At 41.7% G+C, this 24,176-nt stretch overlaps 1 protein-coding gene across 3 annotated transcripts in view; it reads right to left on the bottom strand.

The window, feature by feature from the left end:
• Nucleotides 1-6,593: 6,593 nt before the first annotated feature.
• AHNAK2 (AHNAK nucleoprotein 2) overlaps nucleotides 6,594-24,176 on the bottom strand; it is a 55,090-nt gene continuing 37,507 nt past the window's right edge. The window contains exons 7-10 of one of the 3 annotated variants that reach the window (XM_081935673.1): nucleotides 20,272-24,072; nucleotides 18,931-19,266; nucleotides 11,358-18,213; nucleotides 6,594-10,572 (exon numbers count right to left, since the gene is read on the bottom strand). In XM_081935673.1, the coding sequence (XP_081791799.1) occupies nucleotides 6,986-10,572; nucleotides 11,358-18,213; nucleotides 18,931-19,266; nucleotides 20,272-24,072 (14,580 nt within the window). In that variant the 3' untranslated portion in view covers nucleotides 6,594-6,985. Of the gene's footprint in view, nucleotides 10,573-11,357; nucleotides 19,267-20,250; nucleotides 24,073-24,176 lie in introns of all 3 variants that reach the window. The other 2 variants (XM_081935671.1, XM_081935672.1) reach the window with 2 other exon arrangements.

A 24,176-nucleotide genomic window follows, 5' to 3' on the forward strand; every position in this document is an offset into this window, starting at 1 on the left:
TGCGATATAGATTATTAAGAAAGCATGATTAAATAGATGTGCAAAGCACTTGAATGAAGATTACATATTAATAAAGCATGTTTCTTTCAACTATTAAACAAGCTGTATTGAACATACAGTAGTTCCTACCTGTAAAATGTGTGTAAAGCATTGCTGCTTTACTGTGAAATATTTAACAAGTTTAAGAGAGGCACATAGTAAAACACTTTATTCATGTGGACATCCAAGAAATGAAGTCTGATCATCTCCCTCAAAAATTTTGTTGTAAGCCACCCTAATACCTAGTAGATGGCCATATCTAGTCTTTTTAGCTGTTCTTAAAAAGACTAGTTGGTTAGAATTTGCACAGGAGACTACCAAGCTATCCCAGGGCTATAGATTGGGAAGTTGAGAAAACTTTTTAGAAGGAAGTCATTATCATGGCAATGGCAAAGCACTTTTTGCTGCCAAGTAAAATATGTGGATGGGTCCACTAAGGTGGTATATACTTAAAATGTGATTTGGAAAAAAAAAATGGCCTTCAGGTAAATATTGCACTGTTCATTCAAATAACCTGGCCTTTTCTAGGTTTCCATGTAAGCCTGAAAGATTCAGTTTCTCCAGGGAATCTGCTTCTTAAAGTTAAGGTGATTTTTGCTGGATAAAATGAAGATGTGTGAAATAGATCATAATTCTTTAATGAATACCAGAGACCTGTTTTTATAATGTCTAGTGCCAAGCACATCCTCTAAGTCAGGGGTGTCAAACTTGATTTCATTGAGGGCTGGATCAGCATTGTAGTTGTCCTCCAGGGGCCGGGGAGGAGGAGGACTGTGGTTGGGGCAGTTGATTGAGAGTGGCCCAGAGACGTGGCGAGTTTGATATCACTCGTGTAGGTGGTGTCTGTGGTGACCAGGCAGAGTTGGGGAGGGAATCCAGGGGTCTTTGGTGCGGGGTGGCCATCCCAGCAGATGTGTGTGTTTCTGCTGCCTCCTGGATGCATGCGTGCCTGCCGGGATGGGATGGGCCGGGTCAAAGCAACACAGGCCAGCCTTTATCGTTCCGCATGGGCCAGATCCAACTACATCGTCGACCGGATTTTTAAAGTGTGTAGAGCCCTTGTCACCTTTTAGTCACAAGGAAACAAATTTGACTCCAGGGAGACTTCGATACGTGTGTCTAATAATGTTTCTGTGTAACATTAAAAAATAAAAAATAAACAAAATAAATATAAGTAAGTAAAAGAGTAAAACTTTTATTCTGAAATTGCAGGATCCATTTTGGGTTGGTCACTGGGACCAGAGGTTTAGTCGTCCTTAAATCATTAAATTGCTCTTTTTGTTAAGACATTTTCCCAATATTCAACTAAAATATGCCTCCTTAAAACTTAAATACAATTATTCCATTATTCCTTTATAAAGGGTTTTGATCACATGGTTGTGATTGGCATCTTGACCTTTTTGAACCCTTCCTCAGATGCTGTTTATATTCTGTACTTTGGGGTAAGAGAGAATTACCCTTAATTTATTCTATTTATTCAAATATTTTCTGAATGTTGATGGGTTTAACATGTTTCCCTTGTTACTTCTTCTGAAACACATTTCAGCTCAGTATCTAGTAAATAGTCGAGGTAGATATCTTTGATTTTGTTTGATAACTGTTTTTCTTAGGATTTCTTTGTGTTCTTCCTGTTCTTGTTATACTTGTATAGAGCTTTCTTTAATCAAAAACTTTCATATACCGTTACACATCTTTCTTCTCCTTTATCTTCTCTGCTGAATTTTATAGCTGTGCTTCAAAGTGGTAACTACCGTACTTAAGAATGCTCATTTCATTTAACCAAAATCATATATTGATCATTGCAGCAGGCCAATATGGTGTAATGATTAAGCCAAAATCTAGGTTAAAATTCCAGCTACTATGGAAGTTTCTGAGTGACTATGGCCAGTTACTCTCTTTCAGCATAACAGCCCTCATAAGCAATAAAAGATGGAAGGCACATTTGAGAGATTCCTATATATTCTTTGAGTTCCCAACAGAAAGTTGTGGAAGGACTGTGATAAATAAGACATTTTTTAAAAAATAAAGAAGCTGTGGACTTTGCCCCTTTGGGGGCTATCTAAATGCAGTGTACAATATTGTACTCTTTTATTTTATATAGTTTCTAAGCATTTCAAAGTCTGGTCTGAAGAATACTTCACCATCAGTGCAGGCATGGGACTTATTACAAAACAGCCAACAGACCCTTCAAAGGAAAATTTAATAATACAGGAGTAATTGCTCCTGTATTACTAAGTGAGACTGGAATGCTAAATAAATTCTAAATGCTGCATAAATATGGAAGATCATATTTGGCAGAAGGACTGTGCTTGCAAAGATAGAATTGAAACCATAAAATGAAATTATCTCTAATGAAAATGTACACATAAATGTGTGTGTAATTTAAATTAACATCAGATGGAAAGTGGTGTTTCATGGAAGTAAGTTTCATCATAGAGGTTTTATGATGCCTTTCAAGTTGCTTTTTGCACCCACATTTAACATTGTGTATAAGGGATTGACTAGAAGCTGTTTTAAAAGAACATGTATGAATTGGCAGATGGATTAGTATACTTGATTCATGATACCCACCGCTCAATGAAGTGGTTTTTTGTAGTGTGGTATTTTTAATCTGTGACCTAATTGCAAAGGAACATACCTCACAAAAGCTGAATTTTATGTTTATTTATACCACATCCAGATTTCAAATATGTACATGAAATAAGAATTTTAAACTCAAAAGAATTCTTTACGAATCTTTGGCTCTATAATTAAAAATTGTAGCTTAGCGATCAAAGCCTATTATTTAAATAGGCTAAAGCCCTGTGTTATTTGCCAAATACCACAAGATGGCAATGTTTGAAAAATGTTATGTCCTGCTTCAGTCACCTGAGTACTTTTTAAATGAAAATCTGTGCTCAGTAAAGTATCCAAGGCAGAACTACTATAGAATAATTTAAAGTCTCAATTTCCTAAAAAAGATTAGAATTAGACATTCTTGTGTGCTAATGTCAGTAGGAGTGTTTCTTTAATTAATGAAATATTATAGCTTCTGATGAGAGTATACTGTGTTTTCACGAAAATAGAGTCTTATTTTCTTTTGACCCCCGAAATAAGCATTTGGCCTTATTTTTGGGGAAATCTTATTATTTTTGAGGTGCAGGAGGCTGCGAGTGTGGTCACCTCATGGCTGCTGCTGTGTTGCAATATTTTTGGGGAGGTCTTATTTTCAGGGAAACAGGGTATAAACTCATTGTAGTATTCAATTTGGTATGAACATGCTTTGCAGAGCACAAGAAAGGAGTAAAAGTAGCTAACAAACATAATTAAGAGTAGGAGATAAGACACAAAGGCAACATAGCTAAAATTAGCTTATACTAACTCCATTCATTGCATATCTCCGTATCCTTCTATCTTTACTTCCAGTAAACTGCATCATGTTTTCTCTTCATTTCTTTAAACTGCTCATCATTTTGAGGATATTATCAAATACACCCAACCTCAACTTTCTTGGACTTCTCTTTGTTTTGGTCCTTTCACTCTGTCTTCATTAAGTTGTCCTGTAATTTGATCTATTCTTTCTATAGGACTAAACTATCTCATTGTTCTTTAAACTGGTCAGTTGTTTTCAGTCCACGTTCATTCATATCCATTCATTTGTAATTATCTCTTCTAGTTTTACCACCTTAAATACTTCATTCCCATTGAATATTCTATAATTCAAGCCTATTTACTTGATCATTTGTTTTCTCTAAACAAATACAGATGCAGCAAGCTTTCTTTTTTCCTCAATGAATGGTTGAAATGAGAAACTGTTTTGTATATGAACACTTTCCAAATTTTGCTTGTTGGCTTTTTAATCAGAATTCTGTCAGATTGTAGCATCTTCCAATTGTCAGATATAGAGGCAGTCTTCATATACAGTAAAGAAATTGTATTCCCATCCATATTTTAACATTTCTTGTTAGATCTTTGCAGCCTCACCACTTTTTGACACTTGGACAATATTTGATATCTTTTTTATCACTTTTTCTTTAACACTAATATATATTACAGCATTCATTTTCATTCCATTCTACAACATACTCTATTATTGTTCTGCCCATGTATATCTAAAGTACTCCTGCTAGCAGTTTCTCATTTTAGTTTCATTTCAAATAATTTCATCTCTTCTGTAGCCAGGCCTCATTTAGTGATGGCCCCAGTTAAAAACTGTTTGCAAATACAATTATTTATGGTAGTAAACGGTAGTGAAAAAACAGTTTTCCGACAAATGTCCACACCTTTGTTCACATTTGTGCCCCCTGACAACAACGCATGATTGACAGTGGTGTTGCTGAATGAGAAGCCTTTATCTGAGTGAGACAACAGCAACCAGAATTCTTTGCAATCACTCTCTCACTCTCTTTCAGTCATATAGCTTGCTTAGTGACTATTTCGCTGGAATGAATTGCAGCCATTAAACCATAAGATAGTGTATTTTTAATCCCATTTACTCTCCTGCAGGCCCAGTGGTGGGATTCAGTTTTTTTACTACCGGTTCTGTGGGTGTGGCTTGGTGGGCATGGCAGGGCAAGGATACTGTAAAATCACCATTTCCACCCCACTCCAGGGCAAGTATACTGTAAAATCCCTATTCCCTCCCCACCCCACTAACCTGCTTTCCAGCTCTGTTCTCCTGTGCAGGGCAACAGAAGACGACCCAGCCAATCAGCTGGGACTCGGGAGGCAGCGAATAGATGGGGGCGGAACCAGCCAGAGGTAGTATTTGCCGATTCTCTGAACTACTCAAAATTTCTGCTATCGGTTCACTAGAACCGGTCAAAACTGACTGAATACCTGCTCTATGCAGGCCTTTTTATTTAATCACATACATACATACATACATACATACATACATACATACATACATACATATAAAATTTCCCTGAAATCTGTATTTTGTTCTACTTCTACCAATGAAGTTATAAATTCCTAGAGTAGAAAATGTCAACCCCATCTGATTAAAAAGGGGAAGAGGAAGAATTGGAAAGAAAACCCGAATAGGCAACTCTTACCAAAACAGAGTCCTCTCAAAGACCTCTGAAAACACAGGGGGCTTTCATACAATCAGTGAAGATTACATTGTGGAATTTAAAAAGTTTGACTTCCATTTGAAATCGCTCTGGGATATGTTGCTTCTCTTCACAAATGCACTAGGAGTTCTGACCCTATGACTCAAGCATAGGTTTATTTAAGACTTCCAGCATTGTCAGATAAGCTAATCATGTCATGTGGCTAATATAGTATTACTTTTATAATCAGAGTGACAATACAAACAATACTGCTTTTATTGCCATATTGGCAGCATAACCAGAATATATTCTACATTATTGTCATAAATTACTATAATTTTTAAATAGATATGTATTTTGTTAGTTATATATTTATAAAAAAGAAATAATATAATCCAGAATTCAATACATCTCCAAGAAATCTTTAAAACCATGTGTACTTGTCCCCTTCTATTTATACTTTGTAGTTCAAAGATGACACCACACACTATTCCTGACTTCACAGGTTATTTGAATTCCAATTTATAATCATATCACACTGAAGTGCTTGACATTAAATCCCTTCAGACCCCCTTTTTAGGACCTCCATCTTGATTGATTCAAAAGATTCTTTTTATTAAGGTAGATTGAGCTTACGAATCTTGTCTTTTAGTGATTAAAAGTGTTAAAATTAAAATAGGGAAAATTCACTTTATTACTTGGCAGCAATATGTTGTAAACTGAATGCATTATCATTATGTCATATGAAGAATGTTATTGTTATTGTATCTGATAAGAATCTAGAGAAGCAGGAAAGCATTAAATTCTTGCTTAGCATATTGTAAAACTCCCAAGTAGTGGTAACAAGGGAGTGGATGCTGACTTCTAGGCATACAGTTGATCATGAGATGGAGCCCCCACAAAGATCTTAATATATCAGCATTAAGATTTTTGATTTTAAAGACAATTCAAAAACAATTTGAATTAGTTAGGCTGTTCGGGTAAATGCTTAGGATATATCTATCAATTGGAAGCTTTGTCAGCACAATATAATGGAAAATATGGCACTAAGTCACCACAGGCAATAACTTAGATTTATAAGAGATACACAATTGCTGTAGCTCTCAATAATTCACCTGAACTGTGTGGATAAGATGATGGGCTTTATTTACCAAGCATGCTACTAAGTTAACCCATTTTCGTGGCTTGTAGAAATGGATTGGGTTCACATCACATGCCAATTAGAAAAAAAAATATGTTTAAAACTAATCAGATTTAGGCTGTGCAAATCCAGATGTTATATTTTTGACTGACTCAATTTTATTGGGTGAAAAAAGTCTCAAAAGAGTAACTTTTATAAGATTTATGTTACTTCCATTTATCTACACAATAATCTGAGTAGTCTAAGAATGATGTTTTTAATAAGATAGCAGCATAAATGTAGTTAAAAAAATAAAATCTAAAAAAGGAGAAATATATTTCTATTTCTCTCAGCACTAATTTCTTATTACTTTTTGCAAATAATCCCACACAAAATCACTGTAATTTTCAGAACGATATATTTAATCTCTTGCTTTGCTTTGGTTTCTCTAAAATAGATCTGGCAAAAGAATATCTTTACAGAAATTAGCGGACAGTATCTTGGTTGGTTTCACTGGAACTATGTATATCTTTAATCAATGGTAGGATCCATCATCTGTCTGGATTTTCTCATACATGTATCTCATACTGCAGGTAATACTTGTTTCTGTGAAGGCATGAAAGACTATTCCTTGAACTTATAAACACTATTGCAATATAAAGTATTTTAAAGATCATTTTAAGGTAGCATTCTATTTATTTTGCTGAAATAAAGGCAATATTATTTTCTGATTTTTAAAAAATACTTTTCAAGATGATACTGTACTTTTATTTATATGGAGGAAGAAACAGTTTTATTTTGATGAGTCTTCAGGAGCGTGTTTGGCTTCGGCTTTCCCTTTCTCTAAGAGGATCAATTCAGTTCTTGCTGAAGATGAAACAATGGGCTCGGATGGTATGTCACCCGAGGTTTCATTTTCTTCTTTCTCTTTGAGTGATAAGGTTTCCTGAGCATCAAAGAAAGTTTCATTTTTGTCAGTTGGACTTCCTTCACCCTTTCCTTCTTTTGAATCTGTTTCCTTTTCTTTGCCCGCTTCCTTGTTCTTTTTTGTTGGAGATGAAAAACCTAACTTAGGAAATTTAAACCATCCTGTTTTTTCAGTTTCTTTGGCAGTATCACTGTCTAATTTGGATGAATCATCAGGCTGAACTTTCTGTTGAGCTTCAGGTTTTGAATCTGATGTTGTGTCATCCGTAGTGGGAGAAAACCCAATGCTTGGAAACCAAAGTTTAAATCTACCAGATTTCTTACTATCTTTTTCATCTGTGACTTCTTCTGTGCTACTTATAAATGTTGTTTCCTCTGCAGTTTCTATAGCAGATTTAGATATCTCTATTGACTCAGAGTGACTCTCTGCAAATTCACTAGAAGACTGTATGTCAACTGTAAAGGATTTAAGTGTTGTCAGTGTTGTTCCAACAGCAGATGATGTTCCTTCAATATATTCATAAATTATATCCTTATCTTTATCAGATGGTTTCACTTCACTCACACCGGCCTTTTGTGCTGCTTCTCCTGTACCTGAAAGTTCATGATCCTTATCCTCAAATATTTCACCCATACATTTTGTAGACGATAACTTGACTGGGACATCTAAGCTCACGTGTGATTCCTGGATTTTCACTTTGAGAAGCGAAAATCCAAAGGCAGCAGTTTGAACGTCTGATGGAGGAATCTCAGATTCTTTGACTATTTGAGTGGAAAAAGATTCCTGTATTTCAGCAACATCACCACAGCCAAAGGTAGATTTACTTTCCATCTTTATTTCTTTACTTTCAGCAATTGATCCTTTAACCTGCACTGGTGCACCTGAACTAAATGGCTCATCAGGCTGAAGTTTAATTTCAAGTGGTGCTCTTTGAATATCTGGCTCCTTCAGTGTTGTAATTTTAGCGATTGACTTTTGAACATTACTGTCCATAGTCTCTATTTTCTCTTTAAGAAATTCAGCACTGAATTCCTTTGGCACTTGCTGATGCACATACACTGTTGTATCCACAAAAGAAGAGTCTGAAGATTGGAATTTACTTCCAATTTGTGGTCTCTGAATGGCAGGTTCAGACAATGTTGTAATTCTGACTTTTGATTTCTGAATATCATCTCCTTTCTCTTCAGGGAACATAGCCTTGAATTGCAATTGAGAAATATTATCATCAGCAGTATCCTTTATATCCATTGTCTCTTCTGAAGTCAGTTTTTCTCCTTCAGAAATTCTATGTGTGAACTTGAGCATTTTGAATTTGGGCATTTGGAAACTTTCTTCTGCATCTCCAGGTTTTTTATCCTGAACTTGGATTTCTGAGGTTTCTCCCTCCGGTCTAACTAAAGACACAGTCTGCACTTTTGATGAATCAATCTGAATGTCTACATCCTGAGATTTACTGCGCAAGTTGGCAAATTTTGGTATCTTGAATTTAGATGCTTTTGTTTTACTTGTTTTCTCTTTCTCTTCTGCTTTCACTTCACTTTCTTTAGGCAAATCTTTTTCAAAGCCCTCAACTGGGAAATCAATGATTTCAAACTCTTCATCAGTGATTGAAACATCCATTTTAACTTTGGAAAGAGTAACAGCAGGGTCTTCTAGGTCAGATTCAATACCGGGAACAATGGCATTGCTCTTTGTGGTAGACCATCCAAACAAAGGCACACTGAATGTTGGCATTTTGAATATACTTTCTTTTCCCTGAGAATCCTTTTTGGGTGACTTCTTTTCAGGTTGTGTATCAAGGCTTTCTGGGTCTGTAATAGTAGCATCGATTTTCTTTCCCATAGTAATTTCAGTAGATGGTATCTCAGCCACTATCATAGTGTCTGGTATAACTTCGGGTTGCTGAATGGTCATCTCACTTTTAGGGATGTTGCTATCAATATCCATCTTTGGGATAGTGCCAATGAACTCAGTATGAGAACTTTGTCCTTCTGCGCCATCTTTAACTATATCAGCATACATTTTGGCCTCCAGGTCACTAGGTTTCCTGCCAATTTTTTCTGAGGACTGTAAAAAACTACCTTCACCCACTAATTGGTCAGTGGTAGACTGCTGTTCTTTCTGCACTCTAACATCATCTTGAGGAAGCATGACTTTTTGTTCCGAGATGTTTTTTTCACTGTCAAGTTCCCTTGAGATGGTTACAACTTCAGGATATTTTACGTCAACTTGTAATTCAGTAACATGAGCTTCTCCAGTGATGTCTTCAGTTTCAGCATCACTTTTTTTCGCCTTTGAAGTTCGACCAAATGAAGGCATTTTGAATTTGGGCATTTTAAACCAACTCTGAGATTCCTCAGTCTGAATTTCTTCAGAAATTCCTTCATCACTTTTAACTTGTAAGAGCTGAGCTTTTTCACCAGGTTCATCAGATTCTGTAGTCATTTGAAACTGAGAGGCATCAAATTCAGGTTTTGATGAAGTGATTCCACTGCCTGACAGATCTGAAATTTCACTTTCTGGCAGATCTGAAATGCCAAACTTTGGCATTTTCAGTTTTGGCATCCTAAACTCCCCCTCTGTACCATCAGATTTCATACTTGCATTGTCCATACAAATGTCACCCTTGACCTCTGTTTCTAAACATTTCTGTTCAAATGAACTTTTTGTCACGGACACCTTGGGTAAGCTTATATCTGTCTGGAATGTTTTGATTTCTTTGATTTCACCTTTCAGCATTTTTACATTTATTTCTGTTTCCTCTACTTTTCTTGTAGTAAAACTGCTTTCTATGTCAGGTATTTGCACCAAAGCTCCATCACCTTCAACTACTATATCTACCTCTGCTTTTGGTACCTTTGTCTTAGACAGTGAGATTTTGGGCATAATTAAATGAGGTCTTTTTACTTGTCCCTTTTTGGTGGCTATGTCTACATTTCCATCAGTATGAACTCCTTGATCTTCTGAAATAGTTACTTTTGGTTCTGTGCCTGCATCATCTGATACTATGCCAAGACGAGATTCTTCCACAGGTTCTTTTACACTTGTCTTAAGGCTTGCTTCCTTTTTAGGGGACCAGCTCAATGATGGCAATTTGAATTTTGGCATTTTGAAATGTCCTTTTTCTTCTCCATCTAAACTTCCTCTCTTAGTTATCTGTCCCTTAGCTTCTGGCTCCTTAGCTGCACCATGTAAATCCTGAGTGCTTACCTCTGACTGTGCGACAGAAATATCAACAGATGCTATGCCTACTGCTGCAGTCTTCACATCAGCTCTAATAATTTGGGACATTTTTATTTTCTGTTCCAAAACATCCTTTTTTTCACCAAGTACATCCGACTCCATTTCAAGTATTGGAGCTTCCACTGCAATATCAATAATATCCATTGTTGTTTTCAGCTGGGGAACATCCGCGTCCTTGGATAGGCCAATAGCAATATCTGGAACTTTTCCTTTAGAAAATGAGATCCTAGAGTTAGCCATTTGAAATGTTACCTTTTAATTTTCTTATATACAACTTTAATTTTAATTTCTGTTCCACTTACAAATATTTTAGCCTTTCTACTTTAATTCCCAATACTTAGGAATCTAAATTCCTGTTACTGATTTATCATTTCTGTCATCAACATCATCTGGTGGTAATTCTCATTTTAAAAACTGACATCAAGTGAAGGAACTAAGATTTCAGGTAAACATATTTCCATATCTACTGTAGAAGCTTTAATTGCTGGTCTAAAATGTTGTGTTGTAACTTTAACTTTGGTCATTTTAATACTTTTTTATATCATTGTCAATTATTTATTTATCTAATGTTTCTTGTGAAATAACTTTTTCTTCCTTAGAAACAGACACTGTCATGTCATAATTCAGTGACAGCACACAGGTATTTCAGCTTTATAACCTTTCATTTTTGGAAAACTAGAATGAAGCCTTCTAATAGTTGTTTCCTCCATAATCAGTTTTAATTTAAAATTCTATTCTTTTGTTTAAACTGTAAATGAGGGAATCTTCTCTGCTTGCATTAACTGCTGGCAGTTTATCAGCTTCAGGTTCAACAACTAGGATTTCAGATTAAACGCTTTGGGGTGGCCTGCTTCTATGGAAGGTAGGCAGACACAGAGAGATGTGTAACACTTTTCCTATTGGTAAGGGAAATTCCCAATAAGGGCATTTGAACCTTTGAGCTTACTGTCCCACCACCAAGATCAAAAAATCCTCCCCTGCACAATAATCTTACCTGAAGAAGCTTGTACTTCTATGTCAGGAGCTTGCAGTTCCACAGTGACTGGGACCCATGGAATCTTTACTTCAGGGGCTGCTTTTCTGATGTCGCCTTCAAATTCATCTGCCTTAAGCTGGAGTTTTGTAGTGCTGAGCTCAACATTTGGAAGAGAGGTATGAACATCAGGCATGCTGGCATCTGAATCTATTTTGGGGCCCTTGATATCAGATTTAGAGAATCCCATACTGGGCATCTTGAACTTTGGCATGTGTATTTTCATCCTGCCTTTCTCACGACTACCTTCTGCTTCCTCCACTTTGCTGGCAGACTCAGACTCAGGCAGTTCAGCTTTCCCTTTGGGAAGGGAGAAGTCCGCCTCAACCTTTGGAAGGGAAATGCCTAGTTCTGGCCCTTTGAGCTTTGGGACCTTGACGCTAGGCATCTTCACTTCAGGCATTTTGATTTTGCCCTTATCTCCAATATCCAAGGCCAAGCTAGGGGCATCTACCTCTACTTGTGGAAGCTTAAGATCGGTCTCAAGCTCTGCAGAGGGCAGTGTTACTTCTGCTTTCAATTCTGTTTTTGGCAGCTCTGCTTCCACAGAAGGTATGCTGATTTCTGCCTCTGGGATACCTTTTCCTTTGGGCAATGAAATTCCAAATTTGGGCATATGGAACTTGGGCATTTGGAACTTTCTATCCCCACTTTCCAGCTTAAGATCAGTGCCCTGCACAGAAACCTTTCCAGAAGGAGCCTCGACGTCTACTTCGGGAATTTTGAGCTCCAGGCTTGCTGAGCCCGTTGGAATCTTTACGTCTGGTGCTGATATGGTAATATCTCCTCCCTTCACCTCCGGCTTCTCAACGAGGAGCTCAGCTTCAGGAAGCGAAATGTCCACTTTAGGCATACTGACATCCACATCTATTTTGGGACCCTTGATGTCTGGTTTAGAGAATCCCATGCTGGGCATCTTGAACTTTGGCTTGTGGATCTTCAGTTCTCCCCCATCGATAGTCCCTTCAGCCTCTGGCAATTTTACGGCTGCTGTACCAACAGACATTTCGGCTTTCCCTTTGGGAAGGGTGATGTCAGTCTCAACCTTTGGCAGGGTGACCCCTACTTCTGGCCCTTTGAGCTTTGGGACCTTGACGCTAGGCATCTTCACTTCAGGCATTTTGATTTTGCCCTTATCTCCAATATCCAAGGCCAAGCTAGGGGCATCTACCTCCACTTGTGGAAGCTTAAGATCGGTCTCAAGCTCTGCAGAGGGCAGTGTCACTTCTGCTTTCAATTCTGTCTTTGGGATCTCTGCTTCCACAGAAGGTGTGCTGATTTCTGCCTCTGGGATACCTTTTCCTTTGGGCAGTGAAATTCCAAATTTGGGCATATGGAACTTGGGCATTTGGAACTTCCTTTCCCCACTTTCCAGCTTAAGATCGGGGCCCTGCACAGAAACCTTTCCAGAAGGAGCCTCTATGTCTACTTCGGGAGCTTTTAGTTCCAAACTGGCCGAGCCCGTTGGAATCTTTACGTCTGGTGCTGATATGGTAATATCTCCTCCCTTCACCTCTGACTTCTCAACGTGGAGCTCAGCTTCAGGATGAGAAACATCCACTTTAGGCATACTGACATCCACATCTATTTTGGGGCTCTTGATGTCTGGTTTAGAGAATCCCATGCTGGGCATCTTGAACTTTGGCTTGTGTATCTTCAGTTCTCCCCCATCGATAGTCCCTTCAGCCTCTGGCAATTTTACGGCAGCTGCACCAACAGACACTTCAGCTTTCCCTTTGGGAAGGGTGATGTCAGTCTCAACCTTTGGCAGGGTGACCCCTATTTCTGGCCCTTTGAGCTTTGGGACCTTGACGCTAGGCATCTTCACTTCAGGCATTTTGATTTTGCTCTTATCTCCAATATCAATGTCCAAGCTAGGGGCATCTACCTCCACTTGTGGAAGCTTAAGATTAGTGTCAAGCTCTGCAGAGGGCAGTGTCACTTCTGCTTTCAATTCTGTCTTTGGGAGCTCTGCTTCCACAGAAGGTATGATGATTTCTGCCTCTGGGATACCTTTTCCTTTGGGCTGTGAAATTCCAAATTTTGGCATATGGAACTTGGGCATTTGGAACTTCCTTTCCCCACTTTCCAGCTTAAGATCGGGGCCCTGCACAGAAATCTTTCCAGAAGGAGCCTCTACGTCTACTTCGGGATCTTTTAGTTCCAGGCTTGCTGAGCCCGTTGGAATCTTTACGTCTGGTGCTGACATGGTAATATCTCCTCCCTTCACCTCTGGCTTCTCAAGGTGGAGCTCAACTTCAGGACGGGAAAGGTCCAATTTAGGCATACTGACATCCACATCAATTCTGGGGCTCTTGATGTCTGGTTTAGAGAATCCCATGCTGGGCATCTTAAACTTTGACTTGTGTATCTTCAAACCTCCCCCGTCGATAGTGCCTTCAGCCTCTGGCAATTTTACGGCCGCTGCACCAACAGACACTTCAGCTTTCCCTTTGGGAAGGGTGATGTCAGTCTCAACCTTTGGCAGGGTGACCCCTAATTCTGGCCCTTTGAGCTTTGGGACCTTGACGCTAGGCATCTTCACTTCAGGCATTTTGATTTTGCCCTTATCTCCAATATCAATGTCCAAGCTAGGGGCATCTACCTCTACTTGTGGAAGCTTAAGATCGGTCTCAAGCTCTGCAGAGGGCAGTGTCACTTCTGCTTTCAAATCTGTCTTTGGGAGCTCTGCTTCCACAGAAGGTATGCTGATTACTGCCTCTGGGATACCTTTTCCTTTGGGCAGTGAGATTCCAAATTTGGGCATATGGAACTTGGGCATTTGGAACTTCCTATCCCCACTTTCCAGCTTAAGATCGGGGCCCTGCACAGAACCCTTTCCAGAAGGAGCCTCTATTTCGACTTCGGGAGCTTTTAGTTCCAGACTGGCCGTGCCCATTGGAATCTTTACGTCTGGTGCTGATATGGTAATATCTCCTCCCTTCACCTCTGGCTTCTCAACGTGGAGCTCAGCTTCAGGATGAGAAACATCCACTTTAGGCATACTGACATCCACATCTATTTTGGGACCCTTGATGTCTGGTTTAGAGAATCCCATGCTGGGCATCTTGAACTTTGGCTTGTGTATCTTCAGTTCTCCCCCATCGATAGTGCCTTCAGCCTCTGGCAATTTTACGGCAGCTGCACCAACAGACACTTCAGCTTTCCCTTTGGGAAGGGTGATGTCAGTCTCAACCTTTGGCAGGATGACCTCTACTTCTGGCCCTTTGAGCTTTGGGACCTTTACACTAGGCATCTTCACTTCAGGCATTTTGATTTTGCCCTTATGTCCAATATCTACGTCCAAGCTAGGGGCATCTACCTCCACTCGTGGAAGCTTAAGATCGGTTTCAAGCTTTACGGAGGGCAGTGTCACTTCTGCGTTCAATTCTGTTTTTGGCAGCTCTGCTTCCACAGAAGGTACGTTGATTTCTGCCTCTGGGATACCTTTTCCTTTGGGCAGTGAAATTCCAAATTTGGGCATATGGAACTTGGGCATTTGGAACTTCCTATCCCCGCTTTCCAACTTAAGATCAGGGCCCTGCACAGAAATCTTTCCAGAAGGAGCCTCTATGTCTACTTCGGGAGCTTTTAGTTCCAAACTGGCCGAGCCCTTTGGAATCTTTACGTCTGGTGCTGATATGGTAATATCTCCTCCCTTGACCTCCGGCTTCTCGACGTGGAGCTCAGCTTCAGGATGAGAAACGTCCACTTTAGGCATACTGACATCCACATCTATTTTGGGACCCTTGATGTCTGGTTTAGAGAATCCCCTGCTGGGCATCTTGAACTTTGGCTTGTGTATCTTCAGTTCTCCCCCATCGATAGTGCCTTCAGCCTCTGGCAATTTTACGGCCGCTGCACCAACAGACACTTCAGCTTTCCCTTTGGGAAGGGTGATGTCAGTCTCAACCTTTGGCAGAGTGACCCCTACTTCTGGCCCTTTGACCTTTGGGACCTTGACGCTAGGCATCTTCATTTCAGGCATTTTGATTTTGCTCTTATCTCCAATCTCCACCTCCAAGCTAGGGGCATCTGCCTCCACTTGTGGAAGCTTAAGATCGGTCTCAAGCTCTGCAGAGGGCAGTATCACTTCCACTTTCAATTCTGTCTTTGGGATCTCTGCTTCCACAGAATGTATGCTTATTTCTGCCTCTGGGATACCTTTTCCTTTGGGCAGTGAAATTCCAAATTTGGGCATATGGAACTTGGGCATTTGGAACTTCCTATCCCCGCTTTCCAACTTAAGATCAGGGCCCTGCACAGAAATCTTTCCAGAAGGAGCCTCTACGTCTACTTCGGGAGCTTTTAGTTCCAAACTGGCCGAGCCCGTTGGAATCTTTACGTCTGGTGCTGATATGGTAATATCTCCTCCCTTCACCTCCGGCTTCTCAAAATGGAGCTCAGCTTTGGGATGAGAAACGTCCACTTTAGGCATACTGACATCCACATCTATTTTGGGGCTCTTGATGTCTGGTTTAGAGAATCCCATGCTGGGCATCTTGAACTTTGGCTTGTGTATCTTTAGTCCTCCCCCGTGGATAGTGCCTTCAGCCTCTGGCAATTTTGTGGCAGCTGCACCAACAGACACTTCAGCTTTCCCTTTGGGAAGGGTGATGTCAGCCTCAACCTTTGGCAGGGTGACCCCTACTTCTGGCCCTTTGAGCTTTGGGACCTTGACGCTAGGCATCTTCATTTCAGGCATTTTGATTTTGCTCTTATCTCCAATCTCCACGTCCAAGCTAGGGGCATCTACCTCCACTTGTGGAAGCTTAAGATCGGTCTCAAGCTCTGCAGAGGGCAGTATCACTTCCGCTTTCAATTCTGTCTTTGGGAGCTCTCCTTCCACAGAAGGTATGCTGATTTCTGCCTCTGTGATACCTTTTCCTTTGGGCTGTGAAATTCCAAATTTGGGCATATGGAACTTGGGCATATGGAACTTCCTATCCCCGCTTTCAAACTTAAGATCAGGGCCCTGCACAGAAACCTTTCCAGAAGGAGCCTCTACATCTACTTCAGGAGTTTTTAGTTCCAGACTGGCCGTGCCCATTGGAATCTTTACGTCTGGTGCTGATATGGTAATATCTCCTCCCTTCACCTCCGGCTTCTCGACGTGGAGCTCATCTTCAGGATGAGAAACATCCACTTTAGGCATACTGACATCCACATCTATTTTGGGACCCTTGATGTCTGGTTTAGAGAATCCCATGCTGGGCATCTTGAACTTTGGCTTGTGTATCTTCAGTTCTCCCCCATCGATAGTGCCTTCAGCCTCTGGCAATTTTACAGCCGCTGCACCAACAGACACTTCAGCTTTCCCTTTGGGAAGGGTGATGTCAGTCTCAACCTTTGGCAGGGTGACCCCGACTTCTGGCCCTTTGAGCTTTGGGACCTTGACGCTAGGCATCTTCACTTCAGGCATTTTGATTTTGCTCTTATCGCCAATCTCCACGTCCAAATGAGGGGCATCTACCTCCACTTGTGGAAGCTTAAGATCGGTCCCAAGCTGTTCAGAGGGCAGTGTCACTTCTGCTTTCAATTCGGTCTTTGGGAGCTCTGCTTCCACAGAAGGTATGCTGATTACTGCCTCTGGGATATCTTTTCCTTTGGGCAGTGAAATTCCAAATTTGGGCATATGGAACTTTGGCATTTGGAACTTCCTATCTCCGCTTTCCAACTTAAGATCAGGGCCCTGCACAGAAATCTTTCCAGAAGTAGCCTCTACGTCTACTTCGGGAGCTTTTATTTCCCAACTGGCCGAGCCCGTTGGAATCTTTACGTCTGGTGCTGATATGGTAATATCTCCTCCCTTCACCTCCGGCTTCTCGACGTGGAGCTCAGCTTCAGGATGAGAAACATCCACTTTAGGCATACTGACATCCACATCTATTTTGGGACCCTTGATGTCTGGTTTAGAGAATCCCATGCTGGGCATCTTGAACTTTGGCTTGTGTATCTTCAGTTCTCCCCCATCGATAGTGCCTTCAGCCTCTGGCAATTTTACGGCCGCTGCACCAACAGACACTTCAGCTTTCCCTTTGGGAAGGGTGATGTCAGTCTCAACCTTTGGCAAGGAGATCCCCATTTCTGGCCCTTTGACCTTTGGGACCTTGACGCTAGGCATCTTCATTTCAGGCATTTTGATTTTGCTCTTATCTCCCATCTCCACCTCCAAGCTAGGGGCATCAGCCTCCACTTGTGGAAGCTTAAGATCGGTCTCAAGCTCTGCAGAGGGCAGTATCACTTCCGCTTTCAATTCTGTCTTTGGGAGCTCTGCTTCCACAGAAGGTATGCTGATTTCTGCCTCTGGGATACCTTTTCCTTTGGGCTGTGAAATTCCAAATTTGGGCATATGGAACTTGGGCATATGGAACTTCCTATCCCCGCTTTCAAACTTAAGATCAGGGCCCTGCACAGAAACCTTTCCAGAAGGAGCCTCTACATCTACTTCGGGAGTTTTTAGTTCCAGACTGGCCGTGCCCATTGGAATCTTTACGTCTGGTGCTGATATGGTAATATCTCCTCCCTTCACCTCCGGCTTCTCGACGTGGAGCTCAGCTTCAGTATGAGAAACGTCCACTTTAGGCATACTGACATCCACATCTATTTTGGGACCCTTGATGTCTGGTTTAGAGAATCCCATGCTGGGCATCTTGAACTTTGGCTTGTGTATCTTCAGTTCTCCCCCATCGATAGTGCCTTCAGCCTCTGGCAATTTTACAGCCGCTGCACCAACAGACACTTCAGCTTTCCCTTTGGGAAGGGTGATGTCAGTCTCAACCTTTGGCAGGGTGACCCCTACTTCTGGCCCTTTGAGCTTTGGGACCTTGACGCTAGGCATCTTCACTTCAGGCTTTTTGATTTTGCTCTTATCGCCAATCTCCATGTCCAAATGTGGGGCATCTACCTCCACTTGTGGAAGCTTAAGATCGGTCCCAAGCTGTTCAGAGGGCAGTGTCACTTCTGCTTTCAATTCTGTCTTTGGGAGCTCTGCTTCCACAGAAGGTATGCTGATTTCTGCCTCTGGGATATCTTTTCCTTTGGGCAGTGAAATTCCAAATTTGGGCATATGGAACTTGGGCATTTGGAACTTCCTATCCCCGCTTTCCAACTTAAGATCAGGGCCCTGCACAGAAATCTTTCCAGAAGTAGCCTCTACGTCTACTTCGGGAGCTTTTAGTTCCCAACTGGCCGAGCCCGTTGGAATCTTTACGTCTGGTGCTGATATGGTAATATCTCCTCCCTTCACCTCCGGCTTCTCGACGTGGAGCTCAGCTTCAGGATGAGAAACATCCACTTTAGGCATACTGACATCCACATCTATTTTGGGACCCTTGATGTCTGGTTTAGAGAATCCCATGCTGGGCATCTTGAACTTTGGCTTGTGTATCTTCAGTTCTCCCCCATCGATAGTCCCTTCAGCCTCTGGCAATTTTACGGCCGCTGCACCAACAGACACTTCAGCTTTCCCTTTGGGAAGGGTGATGTCAGTCTCAACCTTTGGCAAGGAGATCTCCATTTCTGGCCCTTTGACCTTTGGGACCTTGACGCTAGGCATCTTCATTTCAGGCATTTTGATTTTGCTCTTATCTCCAATCTCCACCTCCAAGCTAGGGGCATCAGCCTCCACTTGTGGAAGCTTAAGATCGGTCTCAAGCTCTGCAGAGGGCAGTATCACTTCCGCTTTCAATTCTGTCTTTGGGAGCTCTCCTTCCACAGAAGGTATGCTGATTTCTGCCTCTGGGATACCTTTTCCTTTGGGCTGTGAAATTCCAAATTTTGGCATATGGAACTTGGGCATATGGAACTTCCTATCCCCGCTTTCAAACTTAAGATCGGGGCCCTGCACAGAAACCTTTCCAGAAGGAGCCTCTACATCTACTTCGGGAGTTTTTAGTTCCAGACTGGCCATGCCCATTGGAATTTTTACGTCTGGTGCTGATATGGTAATATCTCCTCCCTTCACCTCCGGCTTCTCAACATGGAGCTCAGCTTTGGGATGAGAAACGTCCACTTTAGGCATACTGACATCCACATCTATTTTGGGGCTCTTGATGTCTGGTTTAGAGAATCCCATGCTGGGCATCTTGAACTTTGGCTTGTGTATCTTCAGTCCTCCCCCGTCGATAGTGCCTTCAGCCTCTGGCAATTTTACGGCAGCTGCACCAACAGACACTTCAGCTTTCCCTTTGGGAAGGGTGATGTCAGTCTCAACTTTTGGCAGGGTGACCCCTACTTCTGGCCCTTTGAGCTTTGGGACCTTGATACTAGGCATCTTCAATGCAGGCATTTTGATTTTGCCCTCATCTCCAACCTCGATGTCCACTCTGGGGTCCACTACTTCCAAATCTGGGACTTTAATGTCAGTTTGTAAACCTACAGAGGGTAATATGACTTCCCTTTTCAGTTCTGTTTTGGTGAGGTCCTCTTCCACAGATGATATAGTGTCTTCTTCGTCTGGGACACCTTTCCCTTGGGGCACTGAAATTCCAAACGTGGGCATATGGAACTTGGGAATTTTGAATGTAGTATCTCCTTTTTCGAGTGTAATCTCTGGCTCCTGCAAAGCCAGAGGCATTTTGATTTTGCTCTTCTCCCTAAACCCCATTTCTAGGGTGGGGGTATGTGCCTCCATTTTTGGCAACTTAATGTCAGCTTCAAGCACTGCAGATGGCATTGTGACCTCTAATCCGCTTTGGGGGATGATTGCTTCAATGGATGGTACAGTGATTTCTACCTCTGGGTGACGTTTCCCTTTGTGCAGTGATGTTCCAAATTGTGGCATCTGGAACTTGGGCATTTGGAACTTCCTATCCCTGCTTTCAAACTTAAGATCAGGGCCCTGCACAGAAACCTTTCCAGAAGGAGCCTCTACATCTACTTCCGGAGTTTTGAGTTCCAGGCTTGCTGAGCCCGTTGGAATCTTTACATCTGGTGCTGATATGGTAATATCTCCTCCCTTCACCTCTGGCTTCTCAACGTGGAGCTCAGCCTCTGGAAGAGAAACGTCCATTTTAGGCACACTAACATCGACATCGATTTTGGGGCTCTTGATGTCTGGTTTAGAGAATCCCATGCTGGGCATCTTGAACTTTGGCTTGTGGATCTTCAGTTCTCCCCCATCGATAGTCCCTTCAGCCTCTGGCAATTTTACGATGGCTGCACCAACAGACACTTCAGCTTTCCCTTTGGGAAGGGTGATGTCAGCCTCAACCTTTGGCAGGGTGACCCCTACTTCTGGCCCTTTGAGCTTTGGGACCTTGACGCTAGGCATCTTCACTTCAGGCATTTTGATTTTGCCCTTATCGCCAATCTCCACGCCCAAGCGAGGGGCATCTACCTCCACTTGTGGAAGCTTAAGATCGGTCTCAAGCTCTGCAGAGGGCAGTATCACTTCCGCTTTCAATTCTGTCTTTGGGAGCTCTGCTTCCACAGAAGGTATGCTGATTTCTGCCTCTGGGATACCTTTTCCTTTGGGCAGTGAGATTCCAAATTTGGGCATATGGAACTTGGGCATTTGAAACTTCCTATCCCCACTTTCCAACTTAAGATCAGGGCCCTGCACAGAAACCTTTCCAGAAGGAGCCTCTACATTTACTTCGGGAGTTTTGAGTTCCAGGCTTGCTGAGCCCATTGGAATCTTTACGTCTGGTGCTGATATGGTAATATCTCCTCCCTTCACCTCTGGCTTCTCAAGGTGGAGCTCAACTTCAGGACGGGAAAGGTCCACTTTAGGCATACTGACATCCACATCTATTTTGGGGCTCTTGATGTCTGGTTTAGAGAATCCCATGCTGGGCATCTTAAACTTTGGCTTGTGTACCTTCAATCCTCCCCCGTCGATAGTGCCTTCAGCCTCTGGCAATTTTACGGCCGCTGCACCAACAGACACTTCAGCTTTCCCTTTGGGAAGGGTGATGTCAGTCTCAACCTTTGGCAGGGTGACCCCTACTTCTGGCCTTTTGAGCTTTGGGACCTTGACGCTAGGCATCTTCATTTCAGGCATTTTGATTTTGCCCTTATCTCCAATATCAATGTCAAAGCTAGGGGCATCTACCTCCACTTGTGGAAGCTTAAGATTGGTCTCAAGCTCTGCAGAGGGCAGTGTCACTTCTGCTTTCAATTCTGTCTTTGGGAGCTCTCCTTCCACAGAAGGTATGCTGATTTCTGCCTCTGGGATACCTTTTCCTTTGGGCTGTGAAATTCCAAATTTTGGCATATGGAACTTGGGCATATGGAACTTCCTATCCCCGCTTTCAAACTTAAGATCAGGGCCCTGCACAGAAACCTTTCCAGAAGGAGCCTCTACATCTACTTCGGGAGTTTTTAGTTCCAGACTGGCCGTGCCCATTGGAATCTTTACGTCTGGTGCTGATATGGTAATATCTCCTCCCTTCACCTCCGGCTTCTCGACATGGAGCTCAGCTTCAGAATGAGAAACGTCCACTTTAGGCATACTGACATCCACATCTATTTTGGGACCCTTGATGTCTGGTTTAGAGAATCCCATGCTGGGCATCTTGAACTTTGGCTTGTGTACCTTCAGTTCTCCCCCGTCGATAGTGCCTTCAGCCTCTGGCAATTTTACGGCCGCTGCACCAACAGACACTTCAGCTTTTCCTTTGGGAAGGGTGATGTCAGTCTCAACCTTTGGCAGGGTGACCCCTACTTCTGGCCCTTTGAGCTTTGGGACCTTGACGCTAGGCATCTTCACTTCAGGCATTTTGATTTTGCTCTTATCGCCAATCTCCACGTCCAAACGAGGGGCATCTACCTCCACTTGTGGAAGCTTAAGATCGGTCCCAAGTTCTGCAGAGGAAAGTGTCACTTCTGCTTTCAATTCTGTCTTTGGGAGCTCTCCTTCCACAGAAGGTATGCTGATTTCTGCCTCTGGGATACCTTTTCCTTTGGGCTGTGAAATTCCAAATTTTGGCATTTGGAACTTGGGCATATGGAACTTCCTATCCCCGCTTTCAAACTTAAAATCAGGGCCCTGCACAGAAACCTTTCCAGGAGAAGCCTCTACATCTACTTCGGGAGCTTTTAGTTCCAGACTGGCCGTGCCCTTTGGAATCTTTACGTCTGGTGCTGATATGGTAATATCTCCTCCCTTCACCTCCGGCCTTTCGACGTGGAGCTCAGCTTCAGGAAGAGAAACGTCCACTTTAGGCATACTGACATCTACATCTATTTTGGGACCCTTGATGTCTGGTTTAGAGAATCCCATGCTGGGCATCTTGAACTTTGGCATGTGTATCTTCAGTCCTCCCCCGTCGATAGTGCCTTCAGCCTCTGGCAATTTTGTGGCAGCTGCACCAACAGACACTTCTGCTTTTTCTTTGGGGAGGGTGACGTCAGTCTCAACCTTTGGCAAGGAGATCTCTTCTTCTGGTGCTTTGAGTTGGGCAACCTTGACACTAGGCATCTTTAGTACAGGCATTTTGATTTTGCCCTTCTCCCCTATCTCCACTTCTGTCAACTTATCGTCAGCTTCAATCTTTGCAGTTTTCAGTTCTGTTTTCAGTCCAGTTTTGGGGAAGTCTGCTTCCATGGAAGATATGGAAAGTTCTCCCTGTGGAATACCTTTCTGTTTGGGAAGTGATATCTCAAACCTGGGCATTTGTAATTTTAACATTTTGAACCTAGATTCCTCATCTTCCAGTGTAATGGCTGAGCCATCTGTACGAATTTCATCTGAGGTAATATTTGTTTTCAATTCCAAAATTTCCTGGGCTGCTGTTGCCTTTACGTCAAATTTTGAGATGTTTATATCAGCAGTAATTTCCCCCATCTTAAGTTCAGGTTTGGTAGCCTTATGGTCAACTTTGGGAAGGGAGAAATCCATTTTAGGTATTTTGATGTCCGTCTCAACTTTGGGAGCTTCAGTTTGTGGTAATGAATACTTGCTAGCAATATTTATTTCTTTTCCTTTTTCCTCTTTCTGATATTGGGTTTCAATTTGTACTTTTGAATCTTTTTGCTTTTTTTTCCTCGTTTTTGGAATATTTTGTGAAACTTTGATCTGAGAGTCTGTAATGTCTTTTGTTTGAATTACTGCTGTTTTCATCTGTGTCGTTGTAACGGTAGGCTCTTGTTTTGTAAATTCTATATTGGATTTTAATTTCTTCTCTTTGGATTTTGTAATAGTTAGTTCAACATCAGGGTATTTTCTTGTATGTTGTGGAAGGGGAAATACTGTGTCTGATACACCTCTTTTTGGCTCTTTTTCTTTTGATTTTCTGTCTACATCTAATGAAGTATACTCTTTTGTCATTACCTCTGAGAGTTCCACAGCAGTAGCATTCTCATATTCTTTGAATGGATTTATTTCATATGGTTCTTGTTTACTTTTGTGCATCTTAAATCCAATTGTTGGAAACTTTAGTTTCTTTTGGCTTTGCTTTTTAACTTTTCCATGAATTTCTTCTGGCTGGAATTGTGATTCTGTATCTGTGCTTGTAGGAGAAACATCTGGAATTCCATGTTCATATGCATCTGATGTACTTCGAGATCTTCTGTGCCCCAAAATCTTCTTTCCCTTAATTGACTGGAATTTTGGCCACGAGAGTCTATCCTTTTTGGTTCTTTTTGGTCTTCCGACTCTTTGTTTTACAATTAAGTTTGCTTTATCTTCCTCTGATATTGTCTTCTCAGATATTTCCATTGTATCCATTCCCTGGGGAAAAAAATTCTAAAATAAATATGTTTGTTTAGGAAAAAATGTATATGGAGTATTATTTATATCATTTTATTTTTTAATTATAAGGATTATAGTATACC

This window comes from Natrix helvetica, assembly GCF_964273705.1.
Source record: "Natrix helvetica genome assembly, chromosome: 1".
In the NCBI taxonomy this organism is placed as follows: domain Eukaryota; kingdom Metazoa; phylum Chordata; class Lepidosauria; order Squamata; family Natricidae; genus Natrix; species Natrix helvetica.